Raw genomic sequence first — 17,717 nt, 5'->3', positions numbered from 1 at the left:
GCTGTTGCAAAATATGGTTAGCTTTTCCTCTTCAGTGTAATAATGGGTCTTCATATAATATTACTTTGTTTAAGCTGACTGTTAATGTTAGCTTGAGACTGTCTGGTCATTTCAAGTTTACCTTCTCCCTTGTCAATAATACAGATAGGCTGTTACATTATACACCTAGATTCCAAAGTTAGGCATGTGCAAACTTGGCAAATAAAACCAGTCTATTAAGCAGTACTGTAATAAAGAAGAATTTTGTAGAAGTATACCTCTGTATTTAAGTGGTCTGCTAACTTCCAGTAATTTTCCCCTCCTTTTTCTCTATAGAATGTGTATGTAAACATAAACCGCATCATGTCAGTAGCAAATCGCCTGGTCGAGTCTGGCCATTATGCTTCACAGCAAATAAAACAGATCGCTAGTCAGTTGGAGCAAGAATGGAAGGCGTTTGCTGCAGCCTTGGATGAACGTAGCACGTTACTGGATATGTCGTCCATCTTCCATCAGAAAGCTGAACAGGTTAGTGAACGGGGAGGGTGCCAATGAAAATTTCCGTGCTGGAATGGTGAGTTGTACTGTTTGTTTTTGATTTAGACAGAAGTACAAGAGAGTGATTGAAAAGGTCGGCAAGAAAGCCAGAGCATTCATTTCTGCCAATTTCAGCTGATGCTTAAACAAAAACTTGTTCTCCTCAGGACAGCCCACTGCCCTTACATTCTCCACAAAATGCCTTGCCCATATCAATGCAAGATAAAACTTAACCAAATTAGCTATATGAATCAAAATGAAGTGGGCATAAATGCTTAACTAAATGAAGCTTTTAAGTTGAAAGAAAGATAGGAAAAAGATTAGTATAGTCAGTATTGATATAATGTGTTTCCTACATCCAGAAATCATCCCTTGGTTGATTGTCCACCCCAATCAGTCCCTGAGTGTCAAGATTTAACTCATAGTAATTGCTTATAGAAAACTAAGTTGAACTGGTCTGAAAGTTGAGAAGTTAATTAACTGTCTTCTGAATCTGAAATTGTGGTGAGAGATGTTTACGTAGTATCCCATAAGAGATTCCTCCTATATTAAACAAAAATTTTAGCTTTAGGCCTATACCAATTATTTTAATTAAGTCATTAACCATGTGTAACTGCCAGAGATGAGGTATATGTAGGGGAAATAGGATAAATATCCCCAAGTTAATAGTCTTGATGGTGAAAGCATGTTTTCCGCTCAAGGGAATTCAGTTCTGAAGGAGTTGCTGTGTGTGTGCTGTTGAGTCACCCATTGATATTATAGACTGGCTGCTGTGTACATCTCTGGTGAATTTGGAGAGCAGCGGTTCTTGGATGGTTATGGCTGACTGAAGCTCTGGTGTTCTGTATGGCTGCTGTAGATACTTTTCTTTCCATTTGACTTGCTAAATTTGATCCAAGAAAAGGTCTCATGTCTATTTTAACTTCAATTTGGAATAAATGAAGGAACCACTTGGGAGTTGATAACTGCAGAAATAGAGAGAGGCAGCACACTTTAAGAAGTTTTTTTCCTGGTTTCTCCTACACAGATATTCAACTTCATAAATGTCCAGAAATTACAAATGTGAACGTCTTAAGATGCAAATACACGTTGCTTTTCATTATGTTAGCAGTGACATTGGTTTAACTGTCCTTAGACAGACTAAGGTAAAGTATATAAACTGATGCCACTATAATAAGTATTTTTAGCAGGTTTTACAGAAAAGCCACATAAAAAGGAGACAAAAGAATTGTGTTCTGGTATAAAAGTCACCAACCAGCTTGAAGCATTTGATAGACACAGTGTGGTATCTTACCAGTATTGATGCTTTTCTAATTGCTTGGGTTATTCAGGTTTACATTTAAGCACTGTCAGCCATACACGTAGGAGAGATGGTGAAATATGAACAGATAGGTATACCCTGACTCAAATGCTGTCCTTTTTCATAAGAAAATGATGTTCATCAGAAGTCAGGGGAGTGAATTTTGTGTGTGTGTGCTGGGCAGCTGTGGCAAGGGTCGGTGTTACTTTGTTCAGCACTAAATGTAAGTGTAAACAGGAGGAAAGAGAAGAATGAGAGAAAATAGCGCAGCATCTGCTGGGATTAATTTACTTTTTAATTGCTCCTTCTGTGGTTCTTATTTTATGATTAACTGTGATGGATTGTCATAGTTGCTTTGTAAGATACCTCGCTGTGATATATTAGCTGTTTCATTAACAGCGGAGAGTGAGTTCAAGGAAAGAGGGTTTGGAATGAGAGGAATGACCCCTTTAGAGACTGGTGATGCTTTACCTACATAAAAAGAGGATTAAAAAATAAGCAGCCAAAGAAATAATACACCCTTCTTGAATGCATGTGTTCCCTTGCAAGTGACAGGTAAGTGTCGCTGCCTACTGTCAGACACAGTGAAGATTGCACCCAGCTGTCAGTGCCTGCTGACTGGTGCAGGAGGTGTAGCTCTGTGGTCCCACATGGAGCTTCTTTTAATGTTCAGTGCTTAATGTTAGAGATTTTTAAAATTGTCCCTTGATGAAATGAGAATTAAATAATTATCTTAGAGTTATGTACTCTATCACCCTTCCTCCCAGCTTTCAAACAATAATGGAATACCAGAAATGGTCTGCAGATTACTTTTTCTTCAAAAGACTACATGTGTTCCAGGATTTACGATACATATGATAAGAGAAATGTCTTGGGTTCTTGAAACTTTTGAGACTTGAACTTGACATGAATAGAGGACAAATTTAGTTTACAGATACCACATGTGCTTGGCTGTACTAAGTTTAACAGCTATGAAAAGTCCTAGAAAAGCACATTCTTTTTTCCCTCTTTCCTCTCCTAGCATAACAAGGGTATAAAATTCATGCCCCCTAGCTGTCAAAAATAAGTTGACAGAACTTCTGCTGTGCATACAGCTATGATGGCAGTTTCTTGTCTGTCAAGACAGCTTAGGCTTCAGAGATAACTTAAATTGTCCGCAGAAAAGATTCTGTTGGAGTATCCTCAATTTCCCCTGAAAGGCTTGACTTGAGCTGCTATGCTGACATAGCTGTGTGCTCAAAGTTAGTCCCAAGAGACCCCTGCTTAAGTTGTAAATCCCTTACATGCTTGCTGCTGTAGTAGCTTGCCAAATGGATTTAGTGCTTCTCCCTGTGTAGAAGTTAGTGCTCTGGGGACTGAGGTGTGAATTTTCTGTGCTCTAACACTGCTTTGCCTCCTTGATGATCTCTTTCCAGCAAAAGACAACTATGGAGTGTTTCAGTGAACAATTCACCATTAATGCTTTCGCACGTGTGTGCACATGCACACACATGCAAAGTAACTTGTTTTTTTTCTGAAGATTTAAAAAAGGTGAGATGATACCTCATGATACCATGAGTATCTGCACAGGGAGTTGATGGGTAAGAGCTGAGGGTCTGGACTTGAAAGTTGTAGCATGTTTTACCTCTTTGTGTAGATGAGACCTTAATTGGCTTTCATGCATCTGAAATGGTAGGTGCAGGGTAAAGTAAACTTTTTCTTAGCTGCAAAGTCAAGAAAAGGAGCAAGAGTAGACTTGAAGCATCAGTATAGCCAACAGTTTAATTGGTTCTGAGTGCTGCCAACATAAAACTAAGCCTGCCTGTCTGTGAAACGGCTCAAAGTTCCATATAACTAAAAGCAGAAGTATAGTCAGACTTGAATATCTGTTTCTATTCTGATATAGGCTTCATTTTGGTCAGTTCAGAGAGAAATACATTAAACATTTTCCCTTCAAAAAAGTCTTTTCAATGGCTGTCACACAGATGCCAGTCCTTTTGTATATTACCAACATATGTGTACTTACTGATAGAACCCAAAATCAAGCAGAATGGTTTTTCTCTGTTGCAGTACATGAGCAATGTGGACTCATGGTGTAAAGCTTGTGGTGAGGTGGAGCTTCCCTCAGAACTGCAAGATTTAGAAGATGCTATCCATCATCATCAAGGGATATATGAGCATATTACCTTGGCTTACTCTGAGGTAAGTGTCTTGTTTGTTTCCTTAGGTTGCTGACTTGATAAAATGGTGTAATGTTAAATTTAGATAATGAACTAGCATCGCTTGTTGCATAGTGCATTAGTTGGAAACTCAAGTGCCAGGTTTCTTTTTTAGTTTAGTATACTGGACTTTGCTACTATTGTTCAAAAGTTAAGTGCTAAGTCTTCCCCTTAACCTTCTGAAAGAAATTTAAAAGGCAAGATGGAACCATGTGTGGTACAAACAACCCATGCAGTGTACTAAGTATGTTTTAATGTACATTGGTATATTACTACCTTTTAATAGCAGTATGATACTATGGTTTAAACACTTACTTGAAGGGAAGCTAGCTGGGTATTCTTTGGGAAAGTATTCTGTTGGTATGGATTGCTTTAAGTGTGTTTTGAAAATCCATCTCTGAAATTGCCTCACAAAAAAGGCTTAACCATCAAAGGACGTCACTTGACAAGCTGGAAGTTATATACTTAGTTCTGCCAACCTCAAAGACACTTAAATAAGCCAGCATGCCTACGTAGTCAGCATTCGTAAGATTAGCATATCCTATGCTGCTGCTCTAATCTTAGATTCTGCACACAATGAAGTAATAATATTTCTTAGTATTTCTAATAGATGTATTTACAACTTAAGATAAAATGTTTATTCTGAAGGTGGCCTAGAAAGTGATGACTGAAGTATCTATTGTTTTTCTTCAAATATTGAGTCCTCTCATGTGCTTTAGTTAGCTGAAGTGAGAAATCAAATGGTTATAGACTTCACTATTAGGTAACAGATATTTTCTGTATTTCCTGTTGAGCTTTTCTTGCTTTCTTTTTCCAGGGTTGTTCTCATCACAGGGTAAAACTATTTTTGTGGTTAAATTGGACTGGTGTTATTCTGGATTAAATACAGTAGTTTCTGTTCTCATGAAAGTTGCATAAAGTATTCATTTGATAAAATCATGGTAAAAAATGGTCAGTGGACACAGTGTAGCTTAGGCCACAGCTTGCACCTTCTTTTAAAAGGAGGTCATGTGGGATTGAAATAATGGTTGTGATTTATACATTACATTAAAGATAAAACTACTTTCTGATGAACCAGCTCTATGGGCAACTGAATCATTAAGTCTGGTCACATTTCATTTAGCAGTAGAGGAGGGTAAGATTATTGCTGATGATCAGTCCTATTGTTGGTGTATCAAAACTGGATTTTTTTAATACCTGCCATCTTAGGGCCTGCATAAACTTTATTGCCATGAGAGGATGTCCAGAGCTCACATGAGTTGTTGTTCTTTTATGTAAAATACACACTGATATCCCCGTTCCTGATGTATGCCACCTTGCTATGGCAACTGATGTAATAACATGCTGAAGCACACCTTTGGTGATAAAACTTGTGATCTTACTACACATACCTGTTCTAACTCATTCTTGAGAGCATGTTTTGTAGGAAGATTTCTTTTCTTTGTTATAACCTCTTCATTGGGAGGATCACTTTGTAAAACAAGGGACAGAGATGTAGCATGTTTGTAGTAGATTTATGTGAAGAGAGGCAATCCGGGGTGCATGCTCCATGAGAGTGCAGCAAGGAGTAAGAAGGCTAGGGCTGTCTGGAAAAATGATTATAAAGCATTGAAGTTAAAACAGTAGGATTTTTTGGTTTGGTTTTGTTTGGATTGGATTGGGTTTTTTTCATCAGGGATGTGACTGAATTAGGGCCTGCAGTTAAGTGTAAATAAGTACTGTGGAATAACATGTTAAATACTGTTTGCTTCCTGGTGATACATAATGAAAATAAATTAGATGGGTAGATTATAGGATTGCTCTTGCAATTGAAAATTTATTTAGGATTTCAAAGCTGTAGCTTTTGACTTTGCGATAGCTACAGAGTTTAACAAAACCTTCATTGGTACTGCTCAAAAAAAAGAAATTAAGTCCCTTTCTTCTGATTTCAGGTCATTACTTTTCCCCACCTGGCAAAGCAATAGCTTTGTCTTTAGCAAACAGAATTGGTGCAGAAATTATAGTTGTATATGTATGTACAAGTAGTGTTCCTCCTCTGGACAGAAGGTTTTATTTTACCTTATTTAAACACACATTCCTTTTTGAAGATTGATGGAGTTGTCTTTCTGTGTAAAGATATTACAGAACTATTGCTTATCATTATTAGATGTATGACTTCATTTCTGTTGCAGGACGAAGCTCCTTTCATTTTGTGATGAATGAACAGTGGGGGGAGAGAGAGAGGAACACTGGAAATTACAACACTTTGTCATTCATCTTAGATTACAATGTCTTGACAACATGACTTGGTTGCAAAGTAGAAGACAGTAATTTTAAGAGAGTAAATGCTTTGAAGACTAGACAGTCTGATTTTACTGAGGATAATTACTGTATATTACTAGAAAAGTAACTTACTAGCTTACAAGCTTAGATCTGGTGTGCTTGAAAATCCAATAGCTGTCCCTTAAATGAAGTTATATATATAAATGAAGCTATGTATCTTACTGAAATCTTAAGGTATTCATGCACTGGGAAGGAAGAAAACTTTACTATGTTAACTCTAAAGAGGAAATGTGCATGATCATTTGTTTGTAAAGCTAGTAAACTAATCGGATCAAGGGGCTGTCACAACTAATTTTTTTTTCCCCCTTAAATTTCATGGACTCTGGACAAATAACTGAAGTCCATTATCTTGAAATATTTGAAAGACTTGTACTAGGTAATTGCTTTGGATACAGAAAAGAAAAAAATCATCATTATAATAACTACTATGGACTATACTCTTTTTCTGCCTGACTTGACTTTATAGGAGCTACTTTTCCAACTGAGCTTCATTCTCTGCATTGATACTTATTACTAAAACGAAAAAGCTTAAATTGGAACTCAGAAATAAAATCACTTGTAAACTAATTATTAGAAAAGAATTTTCATTCCTATCTGACTACTGAATAGCAAATTTTAAATGTGCCTAGATTTAGTGAAAGTTGTTGAAAATAGCCACTGGGGGAAGGCCTTGACAAATTTTCTGCTTCTGACATGGTGTTGATTTGATGGATTCAGACTATTGTTTACACTCTAGTCTTGTGGTTTCGGTTGAATTTTTCCTGCTTGTTAGATGAGCTATTAGAAAAGTTCTTTACAGATAGCTGAAGATACTGAATTGTAACAGTTCTGAGCTTCATGCTAAAAGTGACAGAATAGTTAAATGGCAATGAAAAATGCTTTCAACAGCCTTGGCAAGTGCTAAACATTAATAATGACCAGATAAGATAGGATTATTGCTTTTTAATTAGCATGCAAGGTAAATCTGAATATTTTTGCTGTGGTTTGAATCAGAGAAGACAACAATTAGAAATGACTAAGGTTTCTTGTCAGCATCAGTAATTAAACACATTTTGGAAAAAAGTATCTTTCTTTGCTGCATGGAAAGGTTTTAAGTGATTTAATCAGGTTTAAGTTTGCTGTAACAATAGTTTGCGTTTGGCTTATCAGTAACAGTTATAACTTAGAAGTTGTAAATCATGTCAGATCAAAGCAAGTCCTAAGTTCATATCTGTTGGTCTAAATGTATTCATCAAATTAATATTAACCTATAGGAAGTAATCTCCCTGTTCACCTTTACAGTATATGAAAAGAGAGGGTTGCTCCTGGAAGGATAATTCTGGGCAAATGATTAATTTTAGGTGCTTTGTTGACTAGAGAAGGAGCTGAAGAATATTTATTCTAAGTTAGACTTGACCTGTTTAAAAAAAAAAAAAAAAAAAAAATCACCTTAAAGGAAAAGCACTCTTAAGGTAATTGAAAAACAGGCTGTTATTTAAGAAGAGTGCTGCTACTTCCAATTGTCTTACATAGAGGGATAACATACCTTTTTTCTATAACAGCTGCATGTAATCATGCCTGGAATAAAAAATCTTTGTCACTGCTCCCCGAGTTCTTAAAGACATCTAAAATGGGGAGAGGGGGTGGGGATTGAAATAATCTAACAAGCTTTTGGCAAGACAAGTAATTCTTCGTCCTTTCTCGTGGTCAGGTGAGCCAAGATGGAAAGTCACTGCTTGACAAACTTCAGAGACCTTTGACTCCTGGGAGTTCTGATTCCCTCACTGCTTCTGCCAACTACTCAAAAGCAGTTCATCATGTTCTGGATGTTATCCACGAAGTACTGCACCACCAGCGCCAGCTGGAAAATATTTGGCAGCATCGAAAGGTCCGCTTGCACCAGCGGCTTCAGCTATGCGTTTTTCAACAGGATGTTCAACAGGTAGGTTTTATTTCATGTTGTCTAAATGCCTTTCTACTCTGTCAGCCTGCTATTTGATGCTGGTTGCAGTGACAGGTGGGTTTTGATTGCCAGACCCCATGTTCTTCTATTCAACAATTGAATAGTTGCATTGGATTGACTGACTGATTCCAAGTTCTGTGTGTTATGAGAGGATATTGTCTGTTACAGGTAGAAATTATATTTGTAAGTTAGCTTTGCTTCAGTTTTTTCTTTTTTAAAATTATTTTTTTAATTTACTTTGTCAGATACAATAAAGTTTTTTTTATTCTAGATGGTTATTCTGAGCTTGTGCTGGAAGCTGATGTGCACATTCTAGGTAAAATTCTGGACTTGAAGTGTCAGAAAGACTTACAGGAGTAACATGCAAAAAAATTAATGGTGTTATTCTGTAACATTTTTAGTTTCAAATCCTCAGTGGTACTTAATTGACTTAATGGGGTTTCTTTAAAACCTGAGACTAGTATACAAAAGAGGTATAAAAATTACAGATAAGATTACTTTCCGACAATGACGCTGTTCTTGAATTAATGGTTATTAGCTGCCATTTTTTTATTATTATGATATCCATAAAAGTTAGTAGTTAAGCACAGGAATTAATATCTCTGTGATTTTAGCTTAAAAAGGTAAAGCTGTAAAGAATTCCTTTGCTGATAGATTTTTAAGAAGCAGAAAATGTTTGCCTTAGGCTGCAATTGACAGAGACATTAGTAATTTATCCCTTAATAGCTCATCTTCATAAAAAAGTAAAGATGGCCAGTATTTGCTGATCATGTTCTTTCATTTCAGTGTAAAGGAGTTCACAAATCAGGACCTTCCGAATGGGGTTTTTAGATAGCCAGTCATACATTCTGTTTAAACTAATCTGGTTTCTTCCAAATTAGTTGCACTTTAAGCCAAATTTTTTGTACTCACCTGTTTCAAAAAGATGCTGGATGTGAGCAGTTGGCAGTGAAATAACCTGGCTTCCATCATTTACAGTAGTTGACGAAGATACTTAATTCAGGCAGGCGGTGGGGAGAGTGAGCAATCTTGTTAGCTCAACTTTCTTTTATACGCAGTGCCTATCTCTTCGTGTAAGTTAAAGAAAACAGCTTAAAAAATACTTAAGCACTAAATTAAGTGTAAAATTTATTACTTAATTTTTGATGTAAAAAGAGGCATATATTGAAAGGCAGGCAGTTACCCAACTTCTCAACAATCAGATGTGATGAAGGATGCAGAAAGGCATGACAAATGTTAGCTGACAAAAAAAAGTGAAAGAAAGGAGGGTCAATGTTATGAATGGTCAGGAAGGGTATAGAGAACCAAACTGAAAACACTATTATGCCATTGTATGAATCCTAGAGGCTCTTCATCAAGATTACTACATAAATAGTGGCTAGTCAGGAGAGTCCAGTGCTGGTACTTGCATGAGTAGTCAGTGAAGGGCACTTGTCAAAACTGATGAGGCACAGTCCACAAACGAATGGCCTCTTAAACGTAAAAGGCTTCATAAGGAACCTTCAGAAACTGAAATTAATACAGTGCTTTGCTTCTTGTAGAGAAAAATGTGGGTCCTCTCAGTGGTAGCCTAGTGCCAACAAATGTGAATTGGATCCTGGAACTTTCTCCTCTAGTTTGAATTCAATCCAAGTAGGACCTACATAGGCAACCTAGGCCAAGGGATCCTCTGGGGTTATTTACCAGATATATAATTCAGGTTTCAGGCCTGTCGGCCAGGTTGCAGGCAGTTTTTTTTCCCAGGGGAAGGTGTTCATTAAATGCTATGGAGAGTCTTATTGTGCTGTTCCTACTCTTTGCTTTTATTATCTTGGGACATAAAATGTTTGTAGGAAATTCTTGTTTTCTGCTTCTTCCTAAGTCATGGCTCTCAGAGTGGAGGAGTTAGCTCAGAAACTGCTTTATTCTTTGAAGCTGGCAAATAACACGTCATTAGGCTCAAGTCATTGTAGAGTCACCACCAGGTTCTTCATCAAGAAGCTGGATTTTCCTTCCCTGTATGAGACCTGTCGGCCCCTGCAACTGGTGCATTTAACATCAAATAGTCACAGGTTTGAAAACAACGAAGTAGACAGCTTTACCTATTTTTTATAACTTCCAGTATCAAGAATGTTATACTCACAATCCACCTGTGATTTGGATAACAGGAGTTTTCAGTATGAACCAATTGGCTCAAGAGGATTAATCCATCTAGGCTCATTTTTCAGTACATGCCTTACCTACTGGTTGAAGAAATTTCTTCCTGTTTATGCCTCTGGTTTCTCTATATGCTTTGCAAGGCAGATCTTGCATTAAGATACCAAGATATCCTCTTTACAATTTGAAGGTGCAGCCTTTGGTGCTAATGCACATCTTTATCAACCACTTCAGATTTCAAACTAGATCTTATGCAGCCCCTGCTTGCCATGTTCCGAAGCCCTTCCCTTAATATCCAGTAGTTATCACTGCTGGAGACTGGATTGTCCCTCGGTTTATCCCTGTAATGACCATTAATATCCACATTGGAGGCTTCTGAAACGTTGCGTATGGAAGTATAGCTCTTTGTTATGTTACTTTAACTTAATTTTCAGATATTGGTGTATTTTGGGCACTGCCTTGTTAATCACAATGTGAATTGTGGTTAATATTCCCTTTTGTAATACAACTTCAGTTTGTATTACAAACTATTTTCTATATTTTCTATAGTTATTTTCTATAGTTATTTTCAATTTCTATAGTTATTTTCTATATTTCTATAGTTATTTTCAATAGTTACTTTCTATAACTATTTTTCAAACTATAATTACAAACCATTTCAGTGCAGATCATGCTGCAAGACAATGATAATTCGACATCCCTACCAGACAAATTAATCTAATACTAGCCAGGAGCAGGTGCCTTAAAGATAATGGCAAGCACATAATGGTATTTCCCTGGAATAGCCTTGCTTTAGCAGATTGTAGCATGCTCAGCTTTGAAAACCCAATGGGGCAAAAGTGAACTTGAATAATAAGGATTCTTTTTTCTTGCAAAGCAAAACCAAAACAACCTCATCAGATCATGTAATTTATCTGAGAAATGTTAGCTCTTCAATTGAATAATCATTGACACCATTCAGTGAAGGAAATCACTCAGTTTTGAGGTATTGGTTAAATTTATATCCAAGACAATTCTGGAATGGTTTATGTAGAGCTCCAAAGCAACTTTCTAAAATACTTTAGTTTTCATTTGCACTTTCTCTTGGGCTTCTTAGTCTTTGTTCAAACCTTGAAAAATTCAATTAAGATTATCTAGCATGATTTAGAAACTAGCATGAAAACCTTTTTTAATTATTGTCAGTAAAGTTACATGTTTGTGGTCTTTTCATGTCAAAATAAACTAAGTGTGGCTCTCTTCCACTGTTTATGGTTAAATTGCACATAGTGGCAAGCAACCAAGTGCATAAGTGAATCTATAACTGTCCTTCAGCATGAATCTGTGACTTCCTCCTCTTCCCTCTGCTGGCATAGTTTTCTGCTGGATTAATGAAATAAATCAGTTCATGGAAGTGTTAAGTGAGTGACAGAGCTGAGTTGGGGGAGGGAATTGGCTGGGTTGACCTGGTACTTCATTTTGTGTTACTTCCACCTTAGAAAACTGGTAGTGGTTTTTTGGGTTTCTTTTTTTGTTTTGCTTTCTTTTCATTCTGTCTTGTATGTTAGGTATTGGGAAAGTGTTTCTAGTGAAGCTTTCAAAATTAACGAAAACACTGTGGTGCTAGCTATGTACACAAGAATCATCTGCTAATTTCTTGGAGCAAATAGGAAGGTAGCATATGAAATATTAAAAATATTAGATAAGATTTGAATTACAGCAAATCTGAAATTTGAAATGTGAAAACCTATGACAGTCTTAAACTGAACAGAATTCTGAGTTTCACCTTAGATAGCAGAAACATGCCAAGAGATCTAGTTCCTGGTTAGTTTGTATATTAATGCCAAAAAAGAGGGTGTTTTGTTTGTGTGTGTTTGGCTTTTTTTTTTACTAAACATTAGGTCATTGGCTGTTGCATTCAATTGTTGAAAATAATCCCTCTAGTGTAAAATATGCTAATAAAAGTATAATTTTATGCTTAAGAATTAACGAGCTTACCAAGTGGATATTGTACACCAGCCTTTCACCTAAGGAAAGGAAAGGAGCTGGCTCTGACAGTTCTGATATGAAGCAATAAAGCAGAGTTGTAATAGCAACGTGGGTTTTTGTGCTGCTAAGCCATTGAAAGGTCAAAATTGAACATTATCTTTATGTTTCTGGTAGAGCAATACTGCTGACACTCCTACGGTGAAAATTTTTGGGCCTGAAAAACACTCCTGATGGCTTGCAAGCCAGAGATTGGTAAAACATACTTGTAGGTTTTTTTCAAAACATAAATTTATTAGTCAAAACATAAAATTATTAGTAACCTCAAACTCGCTGACCTTGGGTGTCTTCTCTGTCCATTCTGGAGAAATGTACTGCTTCTCCTTCCTTGATCTGCCTGCCTCAAAGACTCTGTCTGAGTTTTTGTCGTAACAGTCACTTGTTTCAGCCTTGACTAATGAAGGGCGGGCCAAGAATTCTTGCTACTTGCTCAGTGTCAAAATAATACTGATTTCACTGCGTGATCCCCCTGTGGTTTTGGAGGTGGTTCCAGTGTGAAATGGTTCTTTTTGGGAGAGAGTTATTTCCACATTGTAACTATCCGAAGATCAGAAAGGCAGAGATTTCCGTCCTCCCCTTCTGAATGTTATGTCAGCACCAAGTAAGTGGTGGAGATCAGAAAAGTGAGACTGTGCAAAGTAGCTAAGGGAGTGGGGGGGTAAGGACTGGATAGTGATGTGGGGAAGACTGGTGAAAATGAGCATGTTGAGTCTGCAAAAGGTCAGATTGTTTATTTCTGCAAACAGCATGTACAAAACACGTTTTACAGCCAGAAGCAATGAATTTGTCAAGATGAAACCATCTTTCCATAGTAGTTTCTTCTATCATATATTCAGTATTGGTGTTTTAAGAATAAGCATTTTTTCTAGATTCTATGTTGGGCATAAAGATGGTTCTGCTGAGACTGTAGTTAGAGCTTCATTGCATCATTAAAGCAAGTTGCTGCAGTGGAGGATTAGCAATACTGAAAAGTGTTGAGCCTCTTAAATTCCTGTGTATTACTGACCTACTGGAGTGAATTCCATGTGCTTTCAGTATTAGTAGACAAGTCCTTAGTGGGTTGGTATGGTGGCTTCTGTAACTCTTACCTCTCCCAGGAAGAGGAAGAAAATGCATCATTTAAGATTGCTAGATGGCTAATATCAGTGCCAGCTAATGGTATTGTCCTTTGGTCGAAGTGGTATGCAAAAGCTCTCACTGACAGGCAAGAGCATACCTTAACTTTGACTCTTCTTTTACATGCTGTGGAATTCCCAAAGAGTGCTTCCTCAGTTTTGTTAAGAATCAAGGTAAGAAGGCTGAGCACTAATAAGACTTGTATTCATACTGGTTTCACTTAGAGGCAGCAATGTTTCTCTAGTTGACTGGTTTATGTCTTGATCTGTGTACTGGATTTCGATGACAATTTCTTCTCTTGAGAAGTTACTGAGCATTATTTGGAGCAAAAATCATTCTCCCTGGGCTGCTTTCTGCTTTTCATCCCATGCTTTCTGGGACAGATTTTGTTGCTGATTTCATTTGTTAGCTTATAACTGTTAGTAGTCTCCAGAGTCCAGTCTAATTCTCTCATCCAAACGTGTCTCTCTTTAGCTCTTTTTATAATGAGAAAAGCAGAGTAGTCTCCTGAAACTAGTCAAAAGCATTGGTAATACAAACTTTACAGATAACTGAGGCCATGTTTGGCTCCTCGCTCTACCTTCTCTGATCAATACTTTCCCTTGAAAGAAGCAAATGAAAAGGTACATTGACCTAAACCACGATAATATTCTTTTGGCAATACTTACTAGGAAAAACAAACATTGCATAAGTGTTGGTGATTTGAGATGGCTGTATTATGTGGTGTTATGGGATTGTTTGTTGTTTTGAAGATGTCCAGTAGGAGAGTTTGCAAATCAAAACAGATTCTGACAGTCAGGATAAACGAGAAAATCACACCAGATAGTTTCCTTTTGTCTACTAAAGAAAGCATGGATGTTTTGTATGGGAATAGTGTGTGGGATTACATGTGTATTGAATGTAGCCATGAGTGATGTTGCAGGAATGGTTCTCAAGTCTGTTTGGAAGCAAGTTTGTCTTTCACTTTAGTTACACTGTCAAATGCTTTCAGTACAGGAAAAGGGGAAAAAAACCTCACTCAACTTCAGGAATCAGAGTAAAGGGCACTAGTAGATAAGGAGAGATAAGGTACAGGTTTCTGGCAGGTATATTCAAAATGAAACAAAATACTCAGGTTTTAAAGAAACAAGAATGCTGGAGATAAATGTTAGGTAAAGTATTCCACACCACTACGTAAATACTGTATAAAAATGGTTAGCTGACTTGAGAAAATTGCTTATATGCAGTTGTCTTTAATTCTGAACAGCATTCTTGAACCTCTGAGTATCATCCAAAGAATTAAATACTGTATGCATGCTAGCTAATGAATGAATGAAGATATGGCTAAGATGTATTAGTTTGGAGAGAGACCAGATGTTTTTGTTCATTCACTCATCGGAAACTTGGTATGTGTGCAGTAATCCTTTGTGTTAACTGGCAGGAACTAATTATATGTACAGTTTTTACTATTTATAAAGCTGTCAGCCCAGTCATTGTGGTAGAAGCTTTAATGTCCTTAAAATGTCTTTCGTTCCTCACTTTTTCAGCTATAAAATTTATAACACACAATTATGTCTATCTGAAGTTTTGAGGAGATGCTTCTTCAGAATTGGGGCAAAATGCTTCATATGCTCTGAATGCAGACGTTGAAATCATTACGAGATGAATGACAACTCGATTTTATTGTGTTAGTTAAAAATTCTACTACTGAATCTTTCTTCTTGACTTAATAATATGTAGTAGGAGAAGCGACTTCTCGTCTAAAATAAAACTTCACCATGTCATTCACCAGCATTGTTGGGGAATGTGCAAACTCCATTAGTGTTACATTACAGAAAAATGTCAGCTGAAAGCATAAACAGATTACAGAGACACCCTCACAAGGGGTCTAGCCACTTGGATCAGATTACTGTCAAATTGATGAATGTGTAGAAATGAGGTTGTCCTTGCTAGGCTTCAAAATAAACATATAATCTTAAATCATATGATTTAGCTAGTTTGAGGTAGTTATTGCCTTGAGAATAGTTAATGAGATGTAATTAATGTCCTTCAATGGCAATACTGTGTTTTAATCCAACAGTACAGTTCCTTATAAGCAGTCTCTTTACAGCTTCTTAGTTTCTTGAATAGTTGTCTTTTTGTTGCAACGTTCAGTACATTCACTCGGAGTTTTTTTATGTGTCTCTTCTGTACCACAGGTGTTGGATTGGATTGAAAACCATGGAGAAGCTTTTCTTAGCAAACATACTGGAGTGGGAAAATCCCTGCATCGGGCTAGAGCTTTGCAGAAACGCCATGAAGACTTTGAAGAGGTTGCGCAGGTAAAAACAATCACGTGAAGGGACTGTACATTTGTCATGGAAATATATGAAAAATTCCTGCTCTGGCACTGAAGGACTGGGCAGAAGGGAGCTCCACTACAAAAAATTCAGTTCCAAGAATGAACTATTTTGTTTCTGTTGCAAGCTTTTATTTCATTTCTCCTCTGCTCTCCAGCTTCAAATAAGAAAAAGGCTAACTTCCACAGTCCTACAGAGAGTGGGAGCCTTGAAGCCCAACAGAGCTGCTGCTGCTATTATTACCTATTATTATTATTATTTTCAAAAGCATGCTTTCAAATGTTGAGTTGCAGAAGAATGAAAGCTCTCCTTTTAAAGTAACTTAATTCCATGGGATTCTAGGATTTAAACTTCTGTGCAGCCTGTAAGAGAGGATGGAGATGAATTGAAAGCCCTGCTTCCTGACTTTTAAGCTTGGGGAGCTCCCAAATCCCAACAGTCTGATGGGGGAGAAGGGGGGGACTCCTAAGAAACAAGGGGAGCCAGCAAACTGGCCAACCTGGCTTTGGGTTTTTTCTTTAAATACAATTGAATTTGTATATGCCCTCCTGTTCTGAATCAGTGATACCAACGCCTTTTCCATAGGAAGACTCTAGTTTTAGCCTTAAGTGGAACTGATGATAGAAGTTCAAAACACACTTTTCTGTGAAAAAGAGTCAAGCAGAAAGAAATAGAGATACTAAGGAATACAGGGAGCATAACACGAGGAAGTTGGTTTGGGTGGCAACCTCGAAAAGGGGGCATGAGGTGAATAAAATTCATGAGAAGCTGAAGGCTAGAATCCTCCCCATTAGTAACATGCACTGTCTGTCCAGTCTTAATGGTTGATAAGAGTAAACACCTCTCAGATTCATCAAGAAAAATCTCGTTAAGATAGGGTTGATACAATGGTCCTTCAGTCAAAACAGAAGATGCATTATTAGAAAATTCTGAAGTGACATGCAGGAGCTCAGCAGTGACACCTGCTATGACGGATTCATCAGAAGTGTATTGACACTGCCTGTTTAATGGATGATTAAGCTCTTAATAAAATTTTATTGTAAATACGGTCTTAGAGCACTCCAGTGACTGAGGACTTGAAATAGCATCAGAAAGCTTCCTCAATATTGATTTCCTATAAAATTTTCCAAAATAATAAGCGTTGTTAGTTTTGTATATACACATTCTGGATTTTCCATATGCATACCTAATACTTATTTTTTAGTAAAATCTGTAATATTTTCCATGTGGAAATACTTATTTTTCTGGGTCAGACAAGCAAGAATCTCTTTCTGTAAGACACTTAACAAAACCTGGATGATCTCATACTTAATACTGTGTTATTTGAGCAAAGAAGAAAAAAAATGTTTGAGTAACCAAAGAGGATGAAGTGTGTAGAACTGTTAGTGGGATGTAAACTGTTAGAAAAGTTAATTTGCATTATAAAGTAGAAAGTTGTAAAGCAAATACTTAGCAAAAACTTCCTAAAACTGAATGTTACTAGAGTTTAAAATTATGTCTTTAGGGGATGGGTGGAATTTCTATTTTTAGAGATACCGAAAACTTAGACTGGTCGAAGAACTTAAATATACTACAGGGGACTATCTTCCACTGACAGAAGGATGGACAAAATGATCTAATAAGTATTTTTTTCATCTCTTAACTTTTGAATGTGTAGTGACTGCCAAGAGAGGCACACCCTCTGAGTTGTTCCTCTTACTTGCTCTAAAACTGAATGTAAGCAGGCCCTAAAAGGCATTCCTGTTGTTGGTGTTATAAGGAAGATTATGTTCAAGTATAAGACAGCAATCTGCAGTCCTTGTTAAAGCATGAATAACTTTTGGCTGATTTATTCTCTGCCTACATTT

At 37.0% G+C, this 17,717-nt stretch overlaps 1 protein-coding gene across 7 annotated transcripts in view; it reads left to right on the top strand.

The window, feature by feature from the left end:
* Positions 1 to 17,717, top strand: part of TRIO (trio Rho guanine nucleotide exchange factor) — a 259,780-nt gene that overhangs the window by 102,114 nt on the left and 139,949 nt on the right. For all 7 annotated transcript variants that reach the window (XM_075494017.1, XM_075494016.1, XM_075494018.1 and 4 more), the window contains 4 exons: positions 316 to 507; positions 3,866 to 3,997; positions 8,027 to 8,257; positions 15,730 to 15,852. In XM_075494017.1, the coding sequence (XP_075350132.1) occupies positions 316 to 507; positions 3,866 to 3,997; positions 8,027 to 8,257; positions 15,730 to 15,852 (678 nt within the window). The remainder of the gene's footprint in view (positions 1 to 315; positions 508 to 3,865; positions 3,998 to 8,026; positions 8,258 to 15,729; positions 15,853 to 17,717) is intronic.

Source organism: Mycteria americana, chromosome 2, assembly GCF_035582795.1.
Source record: "Mycteria americana isolate JAX WOST 10 ecotype Jacksonville Zoo and Gardens chromosome 2, USCA_MyAme_1.0, whole genome shotgun sequence".
NCBI classification, from domain to species: Eukaryota; Metazoa; Chordata; class Aves; order Ciconiiformes; family Ciconiidae; genus Mycteria; species Mycteria americana.
Note: the sequence above shows the minus strand (reverse complement) of the source record. Positions and strands in the feature narration are given on the sequence as shown.